This window comes from Daphnia carinata, chromosome 2, assembly GCF_022539665.2.
Source record: "Daphnia carinata strain CSIRO-1 chromosome 2, CSIRO_AGI_Dcar_HiC_V3, whole genome shotgun sequence".
Taxonomy (NCBI): domain Eukaryota; kingdom Metazoa; phylum Arthropoda; class Branchiopoda; order Diplostraca; family Daphniidae; genus Daphnia; species Daphnia carinata.
In genome coordinates this window covers 450,454-467,451 of record NC_081332.1, presented here as the reverse complement: position 1 = coordinate 467,451, position 16,998 = coordinate 450,454, and the positions used below count along the sequence as shown (strand labels likewise).

The 16,998-nt window shown below is 37.8% G+C and overlaps 2 protein-coding genes, 1 long non-coding RNA gene and 7 other non-coding genes across 13 annotated transcripts in view; 8 read left to right on the top strand and 2 right to left on the bottom strand.

Moving 5' to 3' along the window:
* The window catches only part of LOC130701724 (huntingtin-interacting protein 1-like), a 102,690-nt gene extending 90,850 nt beyond the window's left edge, over positions 1 to 11,840 (top strand). The window contains exons 2-24 of one of the 4 annotated variants that reach the window (XM_057523648.1): positions 5,770 to 5,846; positions 5,921 to 5,952; positions 6,013 to 6,076; positions 6,139 to 6,287; positions 6,351 to 6,401; positions 6,466 to 6,623; positions 6,733 to 6,794; positions 7,212 to 7,352; positions 7,414 to 7,547; positions 7,649 to 7,815; positions 7,883 to 8,129; positions 8,201 to 8,515; positions 8,580 to 8,864; positions 8,940 to 9,224; positions 9,287 to 9,571; positions 9,647 to 9,931; positions 10,030 to 10,201; positions 10,288 to 10,374; positions 10,474 to 10,784; positions 10,844 to 11,150; positions 11,210 to 11,309; positions 11,370 to 11,599; positions 11,661 to 11,840. In XM_057523648.1, the coding sequence (XP_057379631.1) occupies positions 5,801 to 5,846; positions 5,921 to 5,952; positions 6,013 to 6,076; positions 6,139 to 6,287; positions 6,351 to 6,401; positions 6,466 to 6,623; positions 6,733 to 6,794; positions 7,212 to 7,352; positions 7,414 to 7,547; positions 7,649 to 7,815; positions 7,883 to 8,129; positions 8,201 to 8,515; positions 8,580 to 8,864; positions 8,940 to 9,224; positions 9,287 to 9,571; positions 9,647 to 9,931; positions 10,030 to 10,201; positions 10,288 to 10,374; positions 10,474 to 10,784; positions 10,844 to 11,150; positions 11,210 to 11,309; positions 11,370 to 11,599; positions 11,661 to 11,824 (4,077 nt within the window). In that variant the 5' untranslated portion in view covers positions 5,770 to 5,800 and the 3' untranslated portion in view covers positions 11,825 to 11,840. Of the gene's footprint in view, positions 1 to 5,637; positions 5,847 to 5,920; positions 5,953 to 6,012; positions 6,077 to 6,138; positions 6,288 to 6,350; positions 6,402 to 6,465; positions 6,624 to 6,732; positions 6,795 to 7,211; positions 7,353 to 7,413; positions 7,548 to 7,648; positions 7,816 to 7,882; positions 8,130 to 8,200; positions 8,516 to 8,579; positions 8,865 to 8,939; positions 9,225 to 9,286; positions 9,572 to 9,646; positions 9,932 to 10,029; positions 10,202 to 10,287; positions 10,375 to 10,473; positions 10,785 to 10,843; positions 11,151 to 11,209; positions 11,310 to 11,369; positions 11,600 to 11,660 lie in introns of those variants that run through there. The other 3 variants (XM_057523647.2, XM_059494143.1, XM_059494144.1) reach the window with 3 other exon arrangements.
* On the bottom strand, positions 1,889 to 4,397 carry LOC130701726 (uncharacterized). Its single transcript, XR_009422075.1, has 2 exons — positions 4,266 to 4,397; positions 1,889 to 4,195 (listed from the first exon to the last, which is right to left on the bottom strand). It is a non-coding gene; the product is annotated as an uncharacterized LOC130701726 (long non-coding RNA).
* Positions 11,841 to 12,066: 226 nt separating the features above from the next.
* On the bottom strand, positions 12,067 to 14,126 carry LOC130701725 (very-long-chain (3R)-3-hydroxyacyl-CoA dehydratase-like). The gene is made up of 7 exons (XM_057523650.2): positions 13,967 to 14,126; positions 13,735 to 13,851; positions 13,563 to 13,673; positions 13,279 to 13,501; positions 12,638 to 12,878; positions 12,452 to 12,574; positions 12,067 to 12,390 (listed from the first exon to the last, which is right to left on the bottom strand). The coding sequence occupies exons 1-7, from the start codon at positions 14,054 to 14,056 to the stop codon at positions 12,177 to 12,179; spliced, it is 1,119 nt and encodes a 372-aa protein (XP_057379633.1). The 5' UTR covers positions 14,057 to 14,126; the 3' UTR covers positions 12,067 to 12,176.
* A 639-nt stretch (positions 14,127 to 14,765) lies between these two features.
* On the top strand, positions 14,766 to 14,838 carry Trnak-cuu (transfer RNA lysine (anticodon CUU)). The gene has a single exon. It is a non-coding gene; the product is annotated as a tRNA-Lys (tRNA).
* Positions 14,839 to 15,075: 237 nt separating this feature from the next.
* On the top strand, positions 15,076 to 15,149 carry Trnai-aau (transfer RNA isoleucine (anticodon AAU)). Its single transcript has one exon. It is a non-coding gene; the product is annotated as a tRNA-Ile (tRNA).
* Positions 15,150 to 15,538: 389 nt separating this feature from the next.
* Positions 15,539 to 15,620, top strand: Trnas-uga (transfer RNA serine (anticodon UGA)). Its single transcript has one exon. It is a non-coding gene; the product is annotated as a tRNA-Ser (tRNA).
* A 162-nt stretch (positions 15,621 to 15,782) lies between these two features.
* Positions 15,783 to 15,864, top strand: Trnal-uag (transfer RNA leucine (anticodon UAG)). The gene has a single exon. It is a non-coding gene; the product is annotated as a tRNA-Leu (tRNA).
* A 72-nt stretch (positions 15,865 to 15,936) lies between these two features.
* Trnai-aau (transfer RNA isoleucine (anticodon AAU)) lies at positions 15,937 to 16,010 on the top strand. The gene has a single exon. It is a non-coding gene; the product is annotated as a tRNA-Ile (tRNA).
* A 398-nt stretch (positions 16,011 to 16,408) lies between these two features.
* Positions 16,409 to 16,481, top strand: Trnak-cuu (transfer RNA lysine (anticodon CUU)). Its single transcript has one exon. It is a non-coding gene; the product is annotated as a tRNA-Lys (tRNA).
* Positions 16,482 to 16,718: 237 nt separating this feature from the next.
* Positions 16,719 to 16,792, top strand: Trnai-aau (transfer RNA isoleucine (anticodon AAU)). Its single transcript has one exon. It is a non-coding gene; the product is annotated as a tRNA-Ile (tRNA).
* Positions 16,793 to 16,998: the final 206 nt, after the last annotated feature.

Here is a 16,998-nt window from a genome sequence, read left to right as displayed (position 1 = left end):
AACATGAGCATTGCCCTCCACTAGAGACTCCCTCGGAATTTGAGAACCGATTCCGCAAGTCAATTGTGATCCAAACAACAGATGTTACTGAACACGGGCTCGATGATGAAGTTGTGAGGCAACAAAATATTGAATTCGATGTCTTGTCAAAATTGGTAACAGACACCAATTCGATGGGTCAACAACTCGTACTAGAAGATATTATGATCCATAAATCTCGTCTGTCGACCCAAGAGCAATTGTCATCAAATGACGTTTATTGCGTTACGAAAAATCAACAACATTCAACACCAATTTTTGAACCTGACCCTCTACGCGCCGCTTGCGATTCCGAAATTCAGCAAACTGAGCGCAAAGATGATGTGTCACCAGCATCAAGATATAAATCCACGTACGCAAAGAAATCGGAGGAAACCAATTTGTTACAGAAATGAAGTGTAATGCCACCAAACTGCGTACTTCTCGAACAACAACAGAGGACTATTATAAAAGCTGTACGCCCAGTGATGTGAATCACAGCTTCTTCGCAGTCATATGTAACGAAGTCATCAAAATACAACTTTTAATTGTATTTTATCTTCATTGTTTGTTTTCTTTATATTAAAATTATATACTATGTTTTATATTTAAAGTATACATTATAAATATAGTAATTCAAGTGTCATTGACATTTCCTTGAATTCTATTTTTATATTATACTTTACATCCTGCTTATTGCTGATTGGATGAGCTTCATGCGTAGAACATCGCACCATACATTTCCATGAATATGAAATGTTGCTGCGTGAGATATTCAATAACTTATATCCGGAGCTCATCTGTCGGAAATGCTATGTTTCCCTCAAACATGTAAAATATATAAAAGGATGCCCTTTTGTTCCCAAAAGTCAGTTCTTCAGTTATCTTCAGTTCTCTTCCGTTCTCTCTTGTTCCTGTTCCAGTTCCAGTCATAGTTTCCATTCTTAGTGCTACAAGTGCTGCTTAATTCCTCAAATCTAGTGGGTTTAATTTGTTTCTTATTCAATAATTATTGTGAGTGCTTTTCATTGCTTCTTGTGCGACTGACAGCCCTATTATCTTTATCTTTCCCGTACAACATTTATCATCTCTATTTTTATCTTCGCCACGGCGGTGACGGTAAGACTAAATTCGCATAACTCCATTTATATTTCTGTTTCCCATTTATGCCCTATAACTGTGTATCCTTTTATTATCCTTTTGGCCTATTAGAATAAAAGATATTCGACATTGTGGTAACGCCTTCCGAGTTTAATTTTCTAAATTACAATTTGTCTTAAATAACGTAAAGTCATTCTTTCAATTACTAAAAGAATGCTTTACACATAGAGACGACAATTTCTCTTTCTAAAAGAACTCGTAAGCAATGGAATCCAACTCTAATAACGAATTTATCACGGCGGACGAGAGGGCATGGCTTAGGATCGACGAAATCGGTAATCCTTTACCGCAACCGCGGCCACCCCCATCCGAGGACGACCATTTCACTACGGTTCGGGAGTCATCCGAATCGTCCTAATACTGAGCCGGGACGACTGGGGCCAGGGAGAGGTCCGGGTGGTGCGCGTTTTGGAAGAAAAAATTAACGAATTGCTGGGAAAGCTGGGGAATACGCTCTATAGAGAGTGCGCAATCGACACGCTGAAACTCGTCCTGGATCTGGACCCAGCGAGGAGACATCCACCCCTCTACGGCTGGTCTTCCCGCCATTGGGACCCCCCACAAGATTTTTATTTCAACAATATTCAAGTTATGTTGTAGAACGTTGGACTTTCTACATCCCCTCATGCGGTCCTCTAACCAACAAGCGAATGCGATTGTAATCCTTCTCTCGTTAGCTTGTAATTTGCATTATGTATTGACATAAATATCGCATGATTGTAACATGTATTTCAGAGTTGTCTCAGCAACTCACTGTAATACACGGGTAAAAAGGAAACTTTTACTATTGGACGTCCCAACGAGACCAACAATTGCTACCAGCACAAGTTGCTTCCCGTAGTTTTTTCAGTGTTGTGCTTTACACTTCCTCAACGAGTCTTCAAACCCTACCAGACCGAGGAACACCATCAAGGTAGGCGAGTGCCGTTTGATCATCATACACCAGAGAATACTCGCAAAGAGAACACCATATACCTAGACAACCGTACTGCAAGACCAAGACAACCAACCAAAACCCCAATTGCCTCCGAGAATATTTTTTGGACCACTGGAAAGCACACCAGTTGTACTTATGTGGTCGGATATGGCGTTGTATGGGAAGACCTATGCCGTTGCACATTCGAAACGAGAGTACCAAACAAAACAAGAAATAAAAAACATAAACAAACAAACGAAAAAGAGAAGATACAATAACCTAACTTGATAATGGAAAGTCAAAACAAAATGGGTCATGTTAAGAGAAGAATCCCGTAGAAAGCTCTTTATACTTAACAGCATTTAAGCAAATTGTAAAACCAAGGCTCTTCCCAGTGCTTCAATCGCCTAAATTCTACAGTGTTCCAAAAATTCTCAACAAGTTATCAAAAAGAAAAAGAAATGTCAAGTGCATCCAAAATCCACACCGAAGAAGAGAAAGTGACGATCATCCTATAAGTGCCGAAAAGAGAGCGACAGTACGAGTTGATCACAATCAGTGACACGGAAAGTAAAGAGGGAAATAATCACTCACATCGGGAATTGGACTCGCATGCAAGCGGAGCAAGTGCAAATGAGAGTTATTACTTGGGGCTGCAGTATTACAGTGACTTCGACGATGACAATTTTTTAGTATGTGACTTGCCAAGTGAAGTGGAAAGAAATTACTCAGAACCTGGCGCGAAACGGAAAAATGCAACAACTGCAGAATGAAGGCCATCGCTTCAGTATTGGCAGCGAGAGCAGGAAGGATAGGAAGTTGGAGAAATCCCATAATGAAGTTAAAGAAAGGTAGAGTTTCTTTAAGTATGATAGGGACACAGCGGAAATTGTAAGGCAGTGTATACTCCGCAAGATAAAAGTTCGGGAAAGTTGGCCAAGACAACAAGTGGCCTCACTCATGAACGAAAAATTTTAAAACGGGAAGAAGTACGAAAAAACAGCCGCGATCTGACAGATTTGCTATTATCTTTCGGGGCACACCCAGAGATAATACAAAACGGAAAAACAATCGCACATAGCAGCAGCAGAGAACGGCATGCTGCTAATAAAGATATTAAAACACCACAATTGCGAATTGACGGAGTACAACCATTTCGGTGAAACTCCGTTAATGGTGGCTATTGCACACCAACACGAAGAGCGAAAGAAAACAATATTGATGCCAACAAACGTCAATGTTGCATCAGCGAATGGTGAAACCGTCCTACACTATGCAGCTCGGTACGATGAAGGTTTACGAAGGTGAATAGCATTTGAAAAAATGGTAAAATTCTTTAAAATCTGAACTAGTAGTAGAACAAATAAACCATTTGAATGGTTTGTTTATTCTACTACACGGATAAAAGAACTACCATTTAATCGTGCCTCATCTCTCGGCCATAGAGGTCAGAGTACCTGCTTGCTACCCAATCGGTTAACTAGAAAAGACTGATGAACCGCTCTGGGACTTGAGGCTTTTAGAAGGTAATTCATAACGGTTGCGAAAAGACATTAGTGGTTTTATTTGTGAATAATGTGTGAATAAATCTATGGAATCTTGCTCCTGCTATGATTAACAGTGAATTATTATATTACTCAATTTATAACACTGTATATTTATATTAGAATTATAATTTTTCAAATGTTCAACCCAATTTCCATTTAATTGTGGAAGGTAGCGCAACCTCAACAGCATTACGTAAGAACTGGAAAATTAAAAGAATTGGTTGACCAACTAAACGAATACAGAGAATTCAAACATATCAATTCTTACGTGGTACTGTTGGGGTTATGTTTAGAAATGTGCAACATTCCTTCCACAATCACTTAGAAACTGAGTTAAACACTGTAAATATTATAAACGTAATATAAATAATACAATATCTATAAGATTAATAGATGTGATATTATTATAATGATTCGTATCAAAATTCGATAGACACATTCACAAAACACAAATAAAATAATAATGAACTCAATTCCAAACGGGCGAGAAGTTGAACCCCCGTTAAACTGGAGGGTCGTTAGGGAGCAGGTTTACTTTGCAATTTTTTTAGTCCTGTGACGCAAAAGTTTTAGTTGAACAGAAGCAATAGGAAACAAAAAGGATAATGAAAGAATTCACTCACATCTGAGAGTAAATACCTCCAAGTGTTGAAACCGAAAGTCTGCATTCTTTCATTGTATATCAGATTCTGATAACAGTGATAAGACAAATTCTGTATGTTTTAACCAAACATGTTAACAAATGAACCTTTTACTTGCCATAAAGAATATGTAATCAAGATGCTTTAAGCATGTAGAACAAGCTGAAAAGGAAGTCGGTGTTTGCATTGCAGCCTTCACAAGTAACTATACTTGAAATTTTTCCTAGTAAATAGTGCAATATATTTCTTAACAAATTGATACATTACCACACACTACTTAAGAAATGTTCAGTCCTGTGATTTATAAATTTCCAGCACCTCTCACTGTTCACTTTTTCACCTGGTACTTCATAAATGTCAAACCCTATAGGTCAGTAATAAATCTTATGAGATTGTGAAAACATAATAAATGGCACAAGATATAAGATAACCATACATCGGAGACTTCTCAACTGCTTTTCTCGCACGCGAATAATTCATCTCGGTATTTCCTATCATTACCTAACAAAACAGAAAAAAAACAATTGTGACAATAAATAAATAAAAACTAATGGTTAAACATGTGAAGTTTGTTATCAAAATTGCAATAATGCCAGCAACATCTGCGTTTCTCTGGTTGTGGCGTTTCGAGCTCACTTTGTTCTGCCTTGATTTTCGTAGATCATGGACGTTGAGTAATAAGACAAGCGCTTGGCGTGGCTTGGCTTTCGCCTAAGCCAGTGCTTTTTTGAAGCCCTTTCTGGCCCGACAAGCCGTTCAGGGTGTAATATTTTTCGTCCCGAACTCAGTCAGGTTCGGTACGAAACGACGACCGTGTAAAAAATTTATCCTAAAGTAATCCTGCGATTGTGCCCCGAATAGCATTTTCGGAGAGGAGGGGGGCAAACAAAATCCCCCCCCAGGCCCCACCCCTAAACATATCACCATAAACAATCTACCATTCAATGATTTCAAAGAAAAAGCCATAAGAAATCAACTATTTGAACTATTCGTAAATATTTGCTGAAAATGTTGTGCGCGCGCGCTTCTGCAATAATACATTTCCATTTTAGTTCTTGCCATCTTGTAATAGTATTTAAAAATTTAATTCTCATTTCGGGTGGCTGAGCTTTTGGCAGCCGTTTTTTATGGTTCCTTATTGTACAGTTCGTGTTTTTTTCAAACGTTTTGCATTTTGCTTTTGCCTCTTTGGCACATTGTACTACAACTTAGTATATTTTTTTAGTCGGTACTGAGAAGGGCAATCTGACCGCTAGGTCGCAGCATTGTTGACGGATTTTTGATTTTATACTGATAACCGGTAAGATATAGACCCTGCGCTGCAAAGTTTGTATACACTTTCAGAAATGACAGGTAACTTCCTGAGTTAGGTTGGACGTTTCCTGTACATATCTCCCTTCATCTTCGAGCCAAGTTAGCGATTTGTAGTAATTGTCATCATTTTGTGGTTCTTGGGAGGGTCACCAAGAGGTTGTACTGATTTTAGTACTACCTGCAAACTGCCGCATCAAAATAATATGGCTGGTCGCACTTTGCCTCCAAATCGCTCCCGTACTTCACTTGGTAAAATAAGGATATATTTATAAAAACTTAGATGATGTAACAAAATGAGTCATCTGGCTGTGTTGTTATTTTAGATCAGGAACGAGAAAATTTTGAAAAAACACAAGTGCGTTATTCTACATTATTTGCTGTAAAGAAAAATTATTTACACTTCTATCTTTTATAGACTTTGGCTATCTGTAAGGCGGTAAATGAATCTGAGGTACCCGTTAAATCCAAGCATGTTCGCAGTAAGCTAAAAATATTTTTCCAATCATTCTGTTCAACTTAACCATGTTTCTACATTTTGCAGGTGCCATTATTGGTACCTTTCAAGGTAAGGGGAGCCAGGCTTTTTGGTCTATTATCCTGAGGTTACCAATACATTCAAATCCAATTGTTGCATGGAAATTTTGCAACACTTTACATAAAATTTTGCGGGAGGGGCATCCAAATGTCTTGGTAAATATTATGGAGATTTTCTGTTAAAAAAACTAAATTGATATTGTCATTTAATGTTCACAGAAAGATTCCCAGCAACATAGAGATTTTTTAGTTGACAAGGGGAAGTTATGGGTTGGTTACCTTCCAGATGGTGTGATAATATTTGCAAATTTTTTATGGCATTCTTTTCTTACAGGGACATTTTAAAGAAGGATATGGAAAGTTGATATATGTATACTGTCGACTACTTGTGGTCAAGCTGGATTTCCACAAAAGAAATCAAAAATTTCCTGGCAATCTGATGTTAAAAGATGAAGAAATCGATTTGGTCTGTGAACACGACATTAACTTGTAGTAAGTCATTCAGTCGTTCATTAAAAAAAATACGATGCTGCCGGTGACACAAGGATTGAGATAAGTTTGATAAGGTGATTTCATTATCTAATTCATTTGCGTTGCCTAGTTTCCAGTTGTCTGTTGAGCTGCTGGATTATATGGATGAAATTCTTTCTCTGCAAACGGCTGGTGCGGTATTTCATATTGTTCAAAATTTTTTGAAAGAACTTTTATTGAAAACGATTTTTTTTCTCCACATTTTTTTTCCTTTTTTTTTCTTTCTTTCTTTTTTCTTTATTTCTTTTTCTTCCTTTCTTTCTTTTTCTCTCCTTTTTTTCTCTCCTTTTTTTCTCTCCTTTTTTTCTCTCCTTTTTTTCTCCTTTTTTTCTCTCCTTTTTTCTCTCCTTTTTTCTCTCCTTTTTTCTCTCCTTTTTTCTCTCCTTTTTTCTCTCCTTTTTTCTCTCCTTTTTTCTCTCCTTTTTTCTCTCCTTTTTTCTCTCCTTTTTTCTCTCCTTTTTTCTCTCCTTTTTTCTCTCCTTTTTTCTCTCCTTTTTTCTCTCCTTTTTTCTCTCCTTTTTTCTCTCTATTTGTTCTCCCGGTCTATAGTGTTTGGTTCATTGGATATGTCGCGATCTAATTCTATGACGAATGCCGGGCAGTGCCGTCTAGCTCCTCTCATTCCATGCATTCAAGATTCTTCGCAAGTTTATGATTTCATCGTGAAGCTTCTTTTTAAACTGCACAATTGTAAGTTGTACCATTTTACTATCCACTACCCCAAAAATTTGAATCAAGATTACCTGTCTAGGTCTTCCTCCCGACACTTTGGAGGGTCACCGTATCAGATTTCAAAAACAATTTAAGGCTTTGCGGCAGTTTTATTTACAATCCAGCACTCTCCAATATTTCAAATCACTTATCCAAGTGCCTAACTTGGATGAGGTATATTTATCTTGCAAAAATCATAGTGATTATTTACTTTGGTAGTTTGCCGAATTCATTAGAACCGGTTCTCAAATTAATCACTGTCTGTTGAACCATAGAACCCACCGAACTTCTTGATATCCAGTGAGCTAAGTCGTCACGTCACGCCAGTTGTTATATTACCAAACGAAACATTTCAGCCATCGCATGTTGATGAAACACTAGTTCAACTGGAATCCGACCTATCAGAAAGCAACGAGTGTTCCCCGGATTTGTTGCTTGAAAGGTTTCATATCTTGCGTCAGACCCAATTTGAAGCAAATTTAATTGATCACGTCTTCATCCTTTTGCAGAGATCGGTACATAGAACATCTTTTACATCAGCTGGAACAATTATCGGCCGAACTGAGGAAGGTTCGTGCCGAATATAATCAGGAGACTGGGATTCTACGGCAGGAATTGCTTAATATGGAAATTCGCTTATCTGAGAAAGAAAACGAAATTCAAGAGGCTATGAAAGACAAGGAAACTATTGAACGAAAATTAAGCGAAGCAGCAAAATCGGCGCAAATGGGCTCCGTCGTCCAATTACAGTTAGACGTATCCGAAAACATCTACGTTACTGTCATTTCAACAAGTTATCTACTTTACCTTTTTTTAAAATTTATTAGGAAACCGAAAAACGTGCTAAAGGATGGGAAGATAAGTTTGTGAAACTGAAAGAAGTTTATCAAAAATTGCGCGATGAGCATATTAAACTTCTACGTCATAAGGCGGAAATCGACAAAAAGTTTTCAGTCGCCAACGCTGCGCTCGAACAAAGCCAAAAAATACAGTGCGAACTTCAAGATTCACTTCAGTTATCGAAGGCGAGTATCAAAGAAACAGAAAACGAGTTTAATGTGTTGAGAACGGCTGACGCTGCAACGATCCAAAAACTTAATAATGAAAATGTAGCTCTTCAAGAGATCAACAGCCAATTAAATGTAATGCGCTCTCTTTTTTTAAATAGTGGAAGCGAATTAAATTTGACATGAAAATTTTCTTTAGATGTCGCTGTCAACCGCCGAAAAAAAAATTGCAGAGACCGAAAATTTACTTTCAGAATTTCGGGAACAAAATAATAAGCTTGTAACCGAGGTACAACAACTGAATGCTACCTTAGAGTTGACGGCAAAGGAGCGGGAGGAAATTGTGAGCGATTTTGAGCAGTTGAAGGTAAGGGCAGCGAATATTGACGTTGAGTTTTCAGCATTCAGATCTTCTCAGGATGCCACAATTCTTCAGCTTATGAAAGAAAAGGAAGAGGTATCAGTGAATAAAATTAATTTGCAGGTTAGTACTAAAAATACAGATTTTTAAAAATTATATATAACCATTACCCGCTTTTAACACTTGGAATGTTTGTAGGAAAAATATGAGAATCTTGAAACATGCTATCACATGGCCAATAAACAAATTAATGATGCCCAAGAAGAAAAACAAGCATTAGCGTTGTTGACTGTTGAGCTGAAGAAGGAATTGGAGCTTATGAACCAAACATCAATCGATTTAAAAGAAGCATTGAACCAATCAATCGAAAGTAGCAAGAAAATGGAACAAGAGTACAGTGATTATAAAATCATTAAAGAAGCTGTCATACTTGATGTTAGTGCTGAAAAAGAGAAATTGAAATCGTGTGCCACCGACATGAAAGTAGGTAAAGTCCATTTTAACTAACGTCATGGAATTAAATCCAACATAAAAATTTTGTTTAGACGTCGCTGTCAACCGCCGAACAAAAAATTGCAGAGGCCGAAAATTTACTTTCGGAATTTCGGGAACAAAATAATAAGCTTGTAACCGAGGTACAACTACTGAATGCTACTTTAAAGTTGACGGCCAAGGAACGGGAGGAAATTGCGAACGATTTTGAGCAATTGAAAGTAAGGGCAGCGAATATTGAACTTGAGTTTTCAGCATTCAAAACTTCTCAGGATGCCACAATTCTTCAGCTTATGAAAGAAAAGGAAGAGTTATCAGAGAATAAAATTAATTTGCAGGTTAGTACTAAAAATACAGATTTTTAAAAATTATATATAACCATTACCCGCTTTTAACACTTGGAATGTTTGTAGGAAAAATATGAGAATCTTGAAGAATGCTTCCACATGGCGAATAAACAAATTAATGATGTCCAAGAAGAAAAAAAAGGCTTAGCGTTGTTGACTGTTGAACTAAAGAAGGAGTTGGAGCTTACGAACCAAACATCAATCGATTTAAAAGAAGCATTGAACCAATCAATCGAAAGTAGCAAGAAAATGGAGCAAGAGTACAGTGATTATAAAATCATTAAAGAAGCTGTCATACTTGATGTTAGTGCTGAAAAAGAGAAATTGAAATCGTGTGCCACTGACATGAAAGTAGGTATCGTCCAGTTTAACTAACGTGGAATTCTTTTAACATTCATTTGTGTACTGGTGTCGGGTGCCGGTGGTTATGTTCTTTGTTGGTTTTTTAGGAAAGCGTTTCCATGTTAGAAAAACATGTACAAAATCTAGAAAGTGAAAATGCCCAACTGCAGGAGGAAACCCAGAAATTATTACATCAGAAAGATTTGTTATCCACTAGTTACAAATCGGAGCTTCATACTAGCAAATTGAAATCCATCAATTTGTTTCATCAGCTATTAAGTAATAGTTGTCAAAGCGCATATTATTTTTACTTAATTAACATTTCCTCCATTTTTTAAATATGACATATTATGGAAACTGAATAGTAAATTGTTGCTTAAAGGCCGAGCAATATTTGGGAAAATGTGTCACGGACTTATCGAAACCACCCGTGTTTGCCTTAAACGTTCAAGGTATGTATTTGATGAATTGAAGTAACGCTAAATCCAAAAATTGATATAAAAAACTAACAAAAACAAAATTCAATTGAATGAAATCCAACTCAATCTTAGATCATGGAGGATCTACCATAGCCGGAGCTGTATCTTTATTGGAAACACTATCGGAGTCTTTGTGTTCCTATTGTTCAAACAACAAAAATGAAGAAATAGCATGCTTCACAATACCTCTGATATTCCCTTTTGTACAGTCAGTTGACTGGATGCTTCTTCATGGACAGCAGCTAGCTCATAGTCTAACAGATATCGACAAAGTTGATGATTTACTGAAGAAGTGTGTTGCCGCAGGAAAAGTAGCAGTACTCTTCTTTAAAGTCTTACAACAACCTTTTGAAATTGAGGAAATCAACTTGAATTCAAACAAGGTTCATACTTTTATTCGTTAATTGGACGTTCAGTCGTTTTACCTGGAAATTCTTAAAAGGTCAAAGATGCATTGCGGGATCTTGAGAAAGAAATTGAGTTCGTAATGGAATCATCGAAGAACAGTTCCGAACAAGGAAACGTTGGAGAAGAACTCGAAAACGAATTAGGAGCAATGGAGCGTGCTATAGAAGAGGCAGCTGCGCGAATTGCTCAACTTTGGGATAATTCTAAAAAGTCTCACACCGGAGTAAAGCTAGAAGTGAGCGAAAAGGTTCTAGATTCCTGTACTGCTTTAATGAAGGCGATTGTCGAATTGATTCGAAATGCCAAAGTGCTTCAAGAAGAAATAGTAGCACGTGGCAAAGGTAAAGACTCAATGAAATATGCGCCATTTTAAAGTTTACATGTATTTTTACTACTATAGGATCGGCATCTGCACGAGATTTTTACAAAAGAAATCATCGTTGGACGGAAGGACTGCTATCCGCAGCGAAGGCCGTCGGCTTTGGTGCAAAACTATTGACGTAGTGAATTACTAACATTTTTTACTTATTCTGCATTTCAAGGAATTAATTGTATCACAGAGACGCAGCAGACAATGTGGTTAAAGGGCAGGCTAAGTTTGAACAGTTAACAGTGGCATCTCAAGAAATAGCTGCATCAACAGCTCAGCTCGTATTTGCTAGCCGTGTTAAAGCGGAACTCCAAAGTAAAAATCTTCAAATATTGGCTGAATCATCTAAGGGTGTTTCGCTGGCCACCGGAAGAGTTGTTGCAACAGCCAAACATTGTGCACAACTTGTTGAGGAGTCCAGTAATTATTATAAACATTTATTAAATGAACATAATACTAACAAGTTTTTCTCCGTGTCCAGCGGTTTTGGATTTTGCACATTTAACTTTACATCAAGCGAAACGATTAGAGATGGAGTCGCAAGTTAAAGTGTTGGAATTCGAGTCTTTACTGGAAAAAGAACGTCTTCGATTATCAGCCCTTCGAAAACAGCATTACCAACTTGCTGGAGACGCTGAATCATAAAAAATAAATGTGAACATTTACTTGTTGAGTTTTAAGAAACACGAAAAAAGCACACATTTTAAATACTGCTATTAAGTAAGTCGAAACCATCATTCTAATTTTTCCTGTTAAAGCACAAATTTACTTCTGCTTAATCTTTATAATTAAGAAATAATAAAATTCAATTCACATGTTAACTAAATTTTGAAAAGATTTAAAGGTCGTTCCACATTTAAAAAACATTGTGCCAAGCTTCTGGAGTATTAGTAATGATATGAATTACCAGTTGTATTATTCTGCCTTTTCAAGTATCGTTCGAAGTACACATTTTAAATTGCTGTGCATGACTTTTACATCGACGACAAGAAAGTAATTAGTTTATTTTAGTTTTGGTGAGTTGAGGGTCTTCCGTTTTTTTTAGCTTTTTTTGGCGCTGCTTGGACATGTATGACATCATTGTATACATTGCCGGCAAAAAGAAAAACAAAAGATACATTCTCATTAGCGTCGGAAAATGGAAAGAAAAATTCCATTTGTTTGGCAGCCCAACAGAAAACTTTCCGGTTTCTTCGAAATATGGAATGTTTCTAAGAAATGATATTGCAATTAAATAGATGAAAAAATAATCAGTTATGTGCCGCTTCATACCGCAATATAACAATTCCTTCACATAAAAATCCTAGCGGGTAAAGAGGAATCCAAACAGTGTATCGCAACCAGGTAATAATCCCAAAATCTCTGTCATATACTCTCGTCATGTAGTACGGATATCTGCGTAGATCACAATGTAGTATTATTCGTTACAGACCCAATAGCACATAAACTGGATGATACCTAAAGAGCTCTATAGCTGACCAACATAGGATCAGGTAGAATATGACAGGCTTGTTTTGTATTCTTTCTTCGGCTTCAATTAAACAAAACAGAATAATAGATCTTCCACCAACTTGCACGGTAGGCTCCATAACACTTCCTTTAGTATAGCCAAATAAAGGATGAAAAATCTCTAGAGTTTGCATGAGCTGACAAAACTTAAGAGGATAGTGAACGAATTGATATGCCGTTGGTATGAAATCTGGGAAAAAAAAGAATAAGTGAAAAATTCGAACAATTGAATTCGAAATTTTTATGTATATATAAACATTGATATTGATGGGCGAAAGTAGATTTTACGGTAGCTTGTTTCACAATTCTTTTATCGTGCTTTGTCTACTACTATATGAAACCGGTCTAAAATGAGTAAAGCAGAAGTAAGTTCGGCTCAAATTCTTGACAGCGAAGAGATGATAAGCACGTAAATAAGTACGGTAAAAGAATACTGAAAAAAGAAACTGTGAAAGACGCTTTCACCCAAAACTGTATCAATATATGTCTATGTGATTTAGTAATGGATAGACACCTAAATATATAGAAAGTTAACAGGAAAAATCCATATTGGACAATTTTTGGAAGCATTGCATTAAAATGGAACTCACCCAATCCAATTGTTGAATACTTGAAAACTAAAACGGAAAAAATATATGTGAATCCAAGAAATTGCCATAAATTGTACACAAATAAGTATGTTTTCCTGAGGTTTTCTAGATTGAAACTCATGTGATCCACAACAACATGTTCACTGTTATGCTCATCCAATTGTGTTGTTCCTAATTCTGTTTCATCATCATCTTCTTCAGTTCTCCATTTATCAAAATCAATCTGTAAATCACAATCAAATACATGTACAACTACCATTTGCCAGTTTTGACAATTTGTAAACCTTGAGCCAGGATGGTTTCAAACTGGAACCGTTAAGTTTTGGCCACCAGCCATCATTCTGTTTTTTTAAGCTGATATCTATCTGCCGAGCAGTAACCCTATACTGACTCGACTAAAAGAATGATAAACCATTTAGATGATTAGGATGATTACCGCTGAAAAATATTTCCTACCATAGGGACTATACTTGCACAGAGTTCCAATTCAAATTCATACAGTTCTATTCCTCTTGCTCCCATGCCTGTTGCCATAAACTTTATATGATTCTCATTAACTTGCACATCAGGATCCTTACAGTTACAAAACCAAAAAAAAACAACAATAGTGAATGTTAGTAAACAAAATACATATCCATGAATCCTGTCGACTAATATACTGATTGCAATACACTTTAATCAGGTTTACCTTTACATCCTTTAAGTCCACCCGAAGCAATACACGTGAACTATTTTGAGCCCAATAAACAAAAGGATGCGGATTCCCCTTCGAACTCATGTCTTGTAAAATTAGTATTGGATTACGACAATGTGAATTCTAGACTTTTGTTGTTGTTCGGTAGAGCCCCCATCTAACGTAAACTCGTGCCGGGTGCCGCATACCGGTAAACCGCGGGATACAATCGTGGAACCACAAATTCCGTCCCTAAGAAGGAGGGACTAAAATGTTGTTTGACGAAATACCATGAGAAGTATTGTATCACGAGGCGCTAGGATATACTGTGTGCTATACTGTATGCACTAAGAAGAAGAAGAAGAAGAAGAAGAAGAAGAAGAAGAAGAAGAAGAAGAAGAAGAAGAAGAAGAAGAAGAAGAAGAAGAAGAAGAAGAAGAAGAAGAAGAAGAAGAAGAAGAAGAAGAAGAAGAAGAAGAAGAAGAAGAAGAAGAAGTCATTGCCTTGTCAGCAACAATATCAACTGATTATATGTAATTATAGGAAGTTTGCAAATCATAGTGCCAGCTGCAGTGCAGCTATGGTCATCTATGATTGGGCTTCTAAGTCTTCCGACTTACAGCCGAAACCTCCAGATACTTCCAGTATCCATTAAAAATGAATCACAGGGTGAATTTTTATTGGTAGTAAAGAGTTTGTTTAATTTATTGATTGCAGTTCATGTCTTGTTAATTAGCATATTAAAAGAGATGGTTTTTCCAAAACATAGCGGAAAGGGTGTCACATCAAATGCAAGCACTTCTACATAACGTGTGCCTGGCTAGCTCAGTCGGTAGAGCATGAGACTCTTAATCTCAGGGTCGTGGGTTCGAGCCCCACGTTGGGCGTGTAAGACTATTACTTATTTTTCTGAAAATCCAGTCTGCTTTCGTGGCACGCGTTTGATAACCATTCGGCCCTCAATTCCTTCAGTCAAGCTGGAAGTGTTCTTGAAGGGGCTTTTTCTTGGGCTTTTCTAATCCTTCGCTGGTTGTTTGACGGCTTTCTTTCATTTTACGTGGGCTATGGCATGTTCTGCTTGCGAATGCACTCGGTGATTTTTCGTGCGTGCGAGCATATTCCGTGGCCTGTTAGCTCAGCTGGTTAGAGCGTCGTGCTAATAACGCGAAGGTCATGAGTTCGATCCTCTTACGGGCCACTAGTGCGTTTACCTATTTCAGTTACACAAATCATTTTGGTGTAAAACGCCCTTCCTCGCCCCTAGTAGTCATGAAGAGGCCCAAATTTCTTTAGAATAACGTGCCCCAAATCAAACAATGACAGCTATGAGGTAGTAAAGTAGCCATGCGACAGAGTGGCAGGTGATCGCCCAAAGAAGATTCCATTTGTGCCCCTTTCGTGCAGATAAGTAATCTACAGCACACAATTGCTCTTCCGGCTGCTTACATCTTCATCACCTAGTTTTATTTGTTATTAGAACAGTAGAAATGAATTCCCACTGGGAATAAAAGTTTATGCAAACTTTTTTGAATGGGGCTTTATAGAGCTGGGTTTTACCGTGCAATGTTATTGCATGGGCGAATACAAGCAGACATGGCCGAGTGGTTAAGGCGACAGACTTGAAATCTGTTTCCATCTTGGAGCGCAGGTTCGAACCCTGCTGTCTGCGATCTCCCAAACAATTTGATAAGTCATTTACATGCTGTGCAGTTATTATCTTGATGGGTAATGTAATCTTCGTAGCGTTTAGTACCAGGTATGTTTTTCTATTGTGAACAATATAACTATGGTGCAGCAAATAAATTGATGTACGGGAACCATATAACTATTGGATAGTGTGGCCGAGTGGTCTATGGCGCTGGTTTTAGGCACCAGTCTCTTCGGAGGCAAGGGTTCGAATCCCTTCACTGTCATTTTATAGTATTTTTGTAGTTTTTTGCACATTAACACACACTCATATTTTAGAAATTTTTTAAGTCAATCAAGGCCCGTTAGCTCAGTTGGTTAGAGCGCCGTGCTAATAACGCGGAGGTCATGAGTTCGATCCTCCTACGGGCCAGTAACGAATGTTACTCTTTCAACGCAGTATTTAAACTACCTACTTCTCGTGATTGCAGTAGTACCGAAATTAGTACATCGTCATTGCCTTGTCAGCAACAATATCAACTGATTATATGTAATTATAGGAAGTTTGCAAATCATAGTGCCAGCTGCAGTGCAGCTATGGTCATCTATGATTGGGCTTCTAAGTCTTCCGACTTACAGCCGAAACCTCCAGATACTTCCAGTATCCATTAAAAATGAATCACAGGGTGAATTTTTATTGGTAGTAAAGAGTTTGTTTAATTTATTGATTGCAGTTCATGTCTTGTTAATTAGCATATTAAAAGAGATGGTTTTTCCAAAACATAGCGGAAAGGGTGTCACATCAAATGCAAGCACTTCTACATAACGTGTGCCTGGCTAGCTCAGTCGGTAGAGCATGAGACTCTTAATCTCAGGGTCGTGGGTTCGAGCCCCACGTTGGTCGTGTAAGACTATTACTTATTTTTCTGAAAATCCAGTCTGCTTTCGTGGCACGCGTTTGATAACCATTCGGCCCTCAATTCCTTCAGTCAAGCTGGAAGTGTTCTTGAAGGGGCTTTTTCTTGGGCTTTTCTAATCCTTCGCTGGTTGTTTGACGGCTTTCTTTCATTTTACGTGGGCTATGGCATGTTCTGCTTGCGAATGCACTCGCTGATTTTTCGTGCGTGCGAGCATATTCCGTGGCCTGTTAGCTCAGCTGGTTAGAGCGTCGTGCTAATAACGCGAAGGTCATGAGTTCGATCCTCTTACGGGCCACTAGTGCGTTTACCTATTTCAGTTACACAAATCATTTTGGTGTAAAACGCCCTTCCTCGCCCCTAGTAGTCATGAAGAGGCCCAAATTTCTTTAGAATAACGTGCCCCAAATCAAACAATGACAGCTATGAGGTAGTAAAGTAGCCATGCGACAGAGTGGCAGGTGATCGCCCAAAGAAGATTCCATTTGTGCCCCTTTCGTGCAG

Coding starts and splice junctions, on each gene's coding strand:
- LOC130701725 (XM_057523650.2), bottom strand. CDS start 14,056: ATGAGTTCGAAGGGGAATCCGCATCCTTTTGTTTATTGGGCTCAAAAT. Junction 13,852..13,966: donor TGGACTTAAAGGATGTAAAG/GTAAACCTGATT, acceptor TGTAACTGTAAG/GATCCTGATGTGCAAGTTAA. Junction 12,391..12,451: donor GAAGGAATTGTTATATTGCG/GTATGAAGCGGC, acceptor ATCATTTCTTAG/AAACATTCCATATTTCGAAG.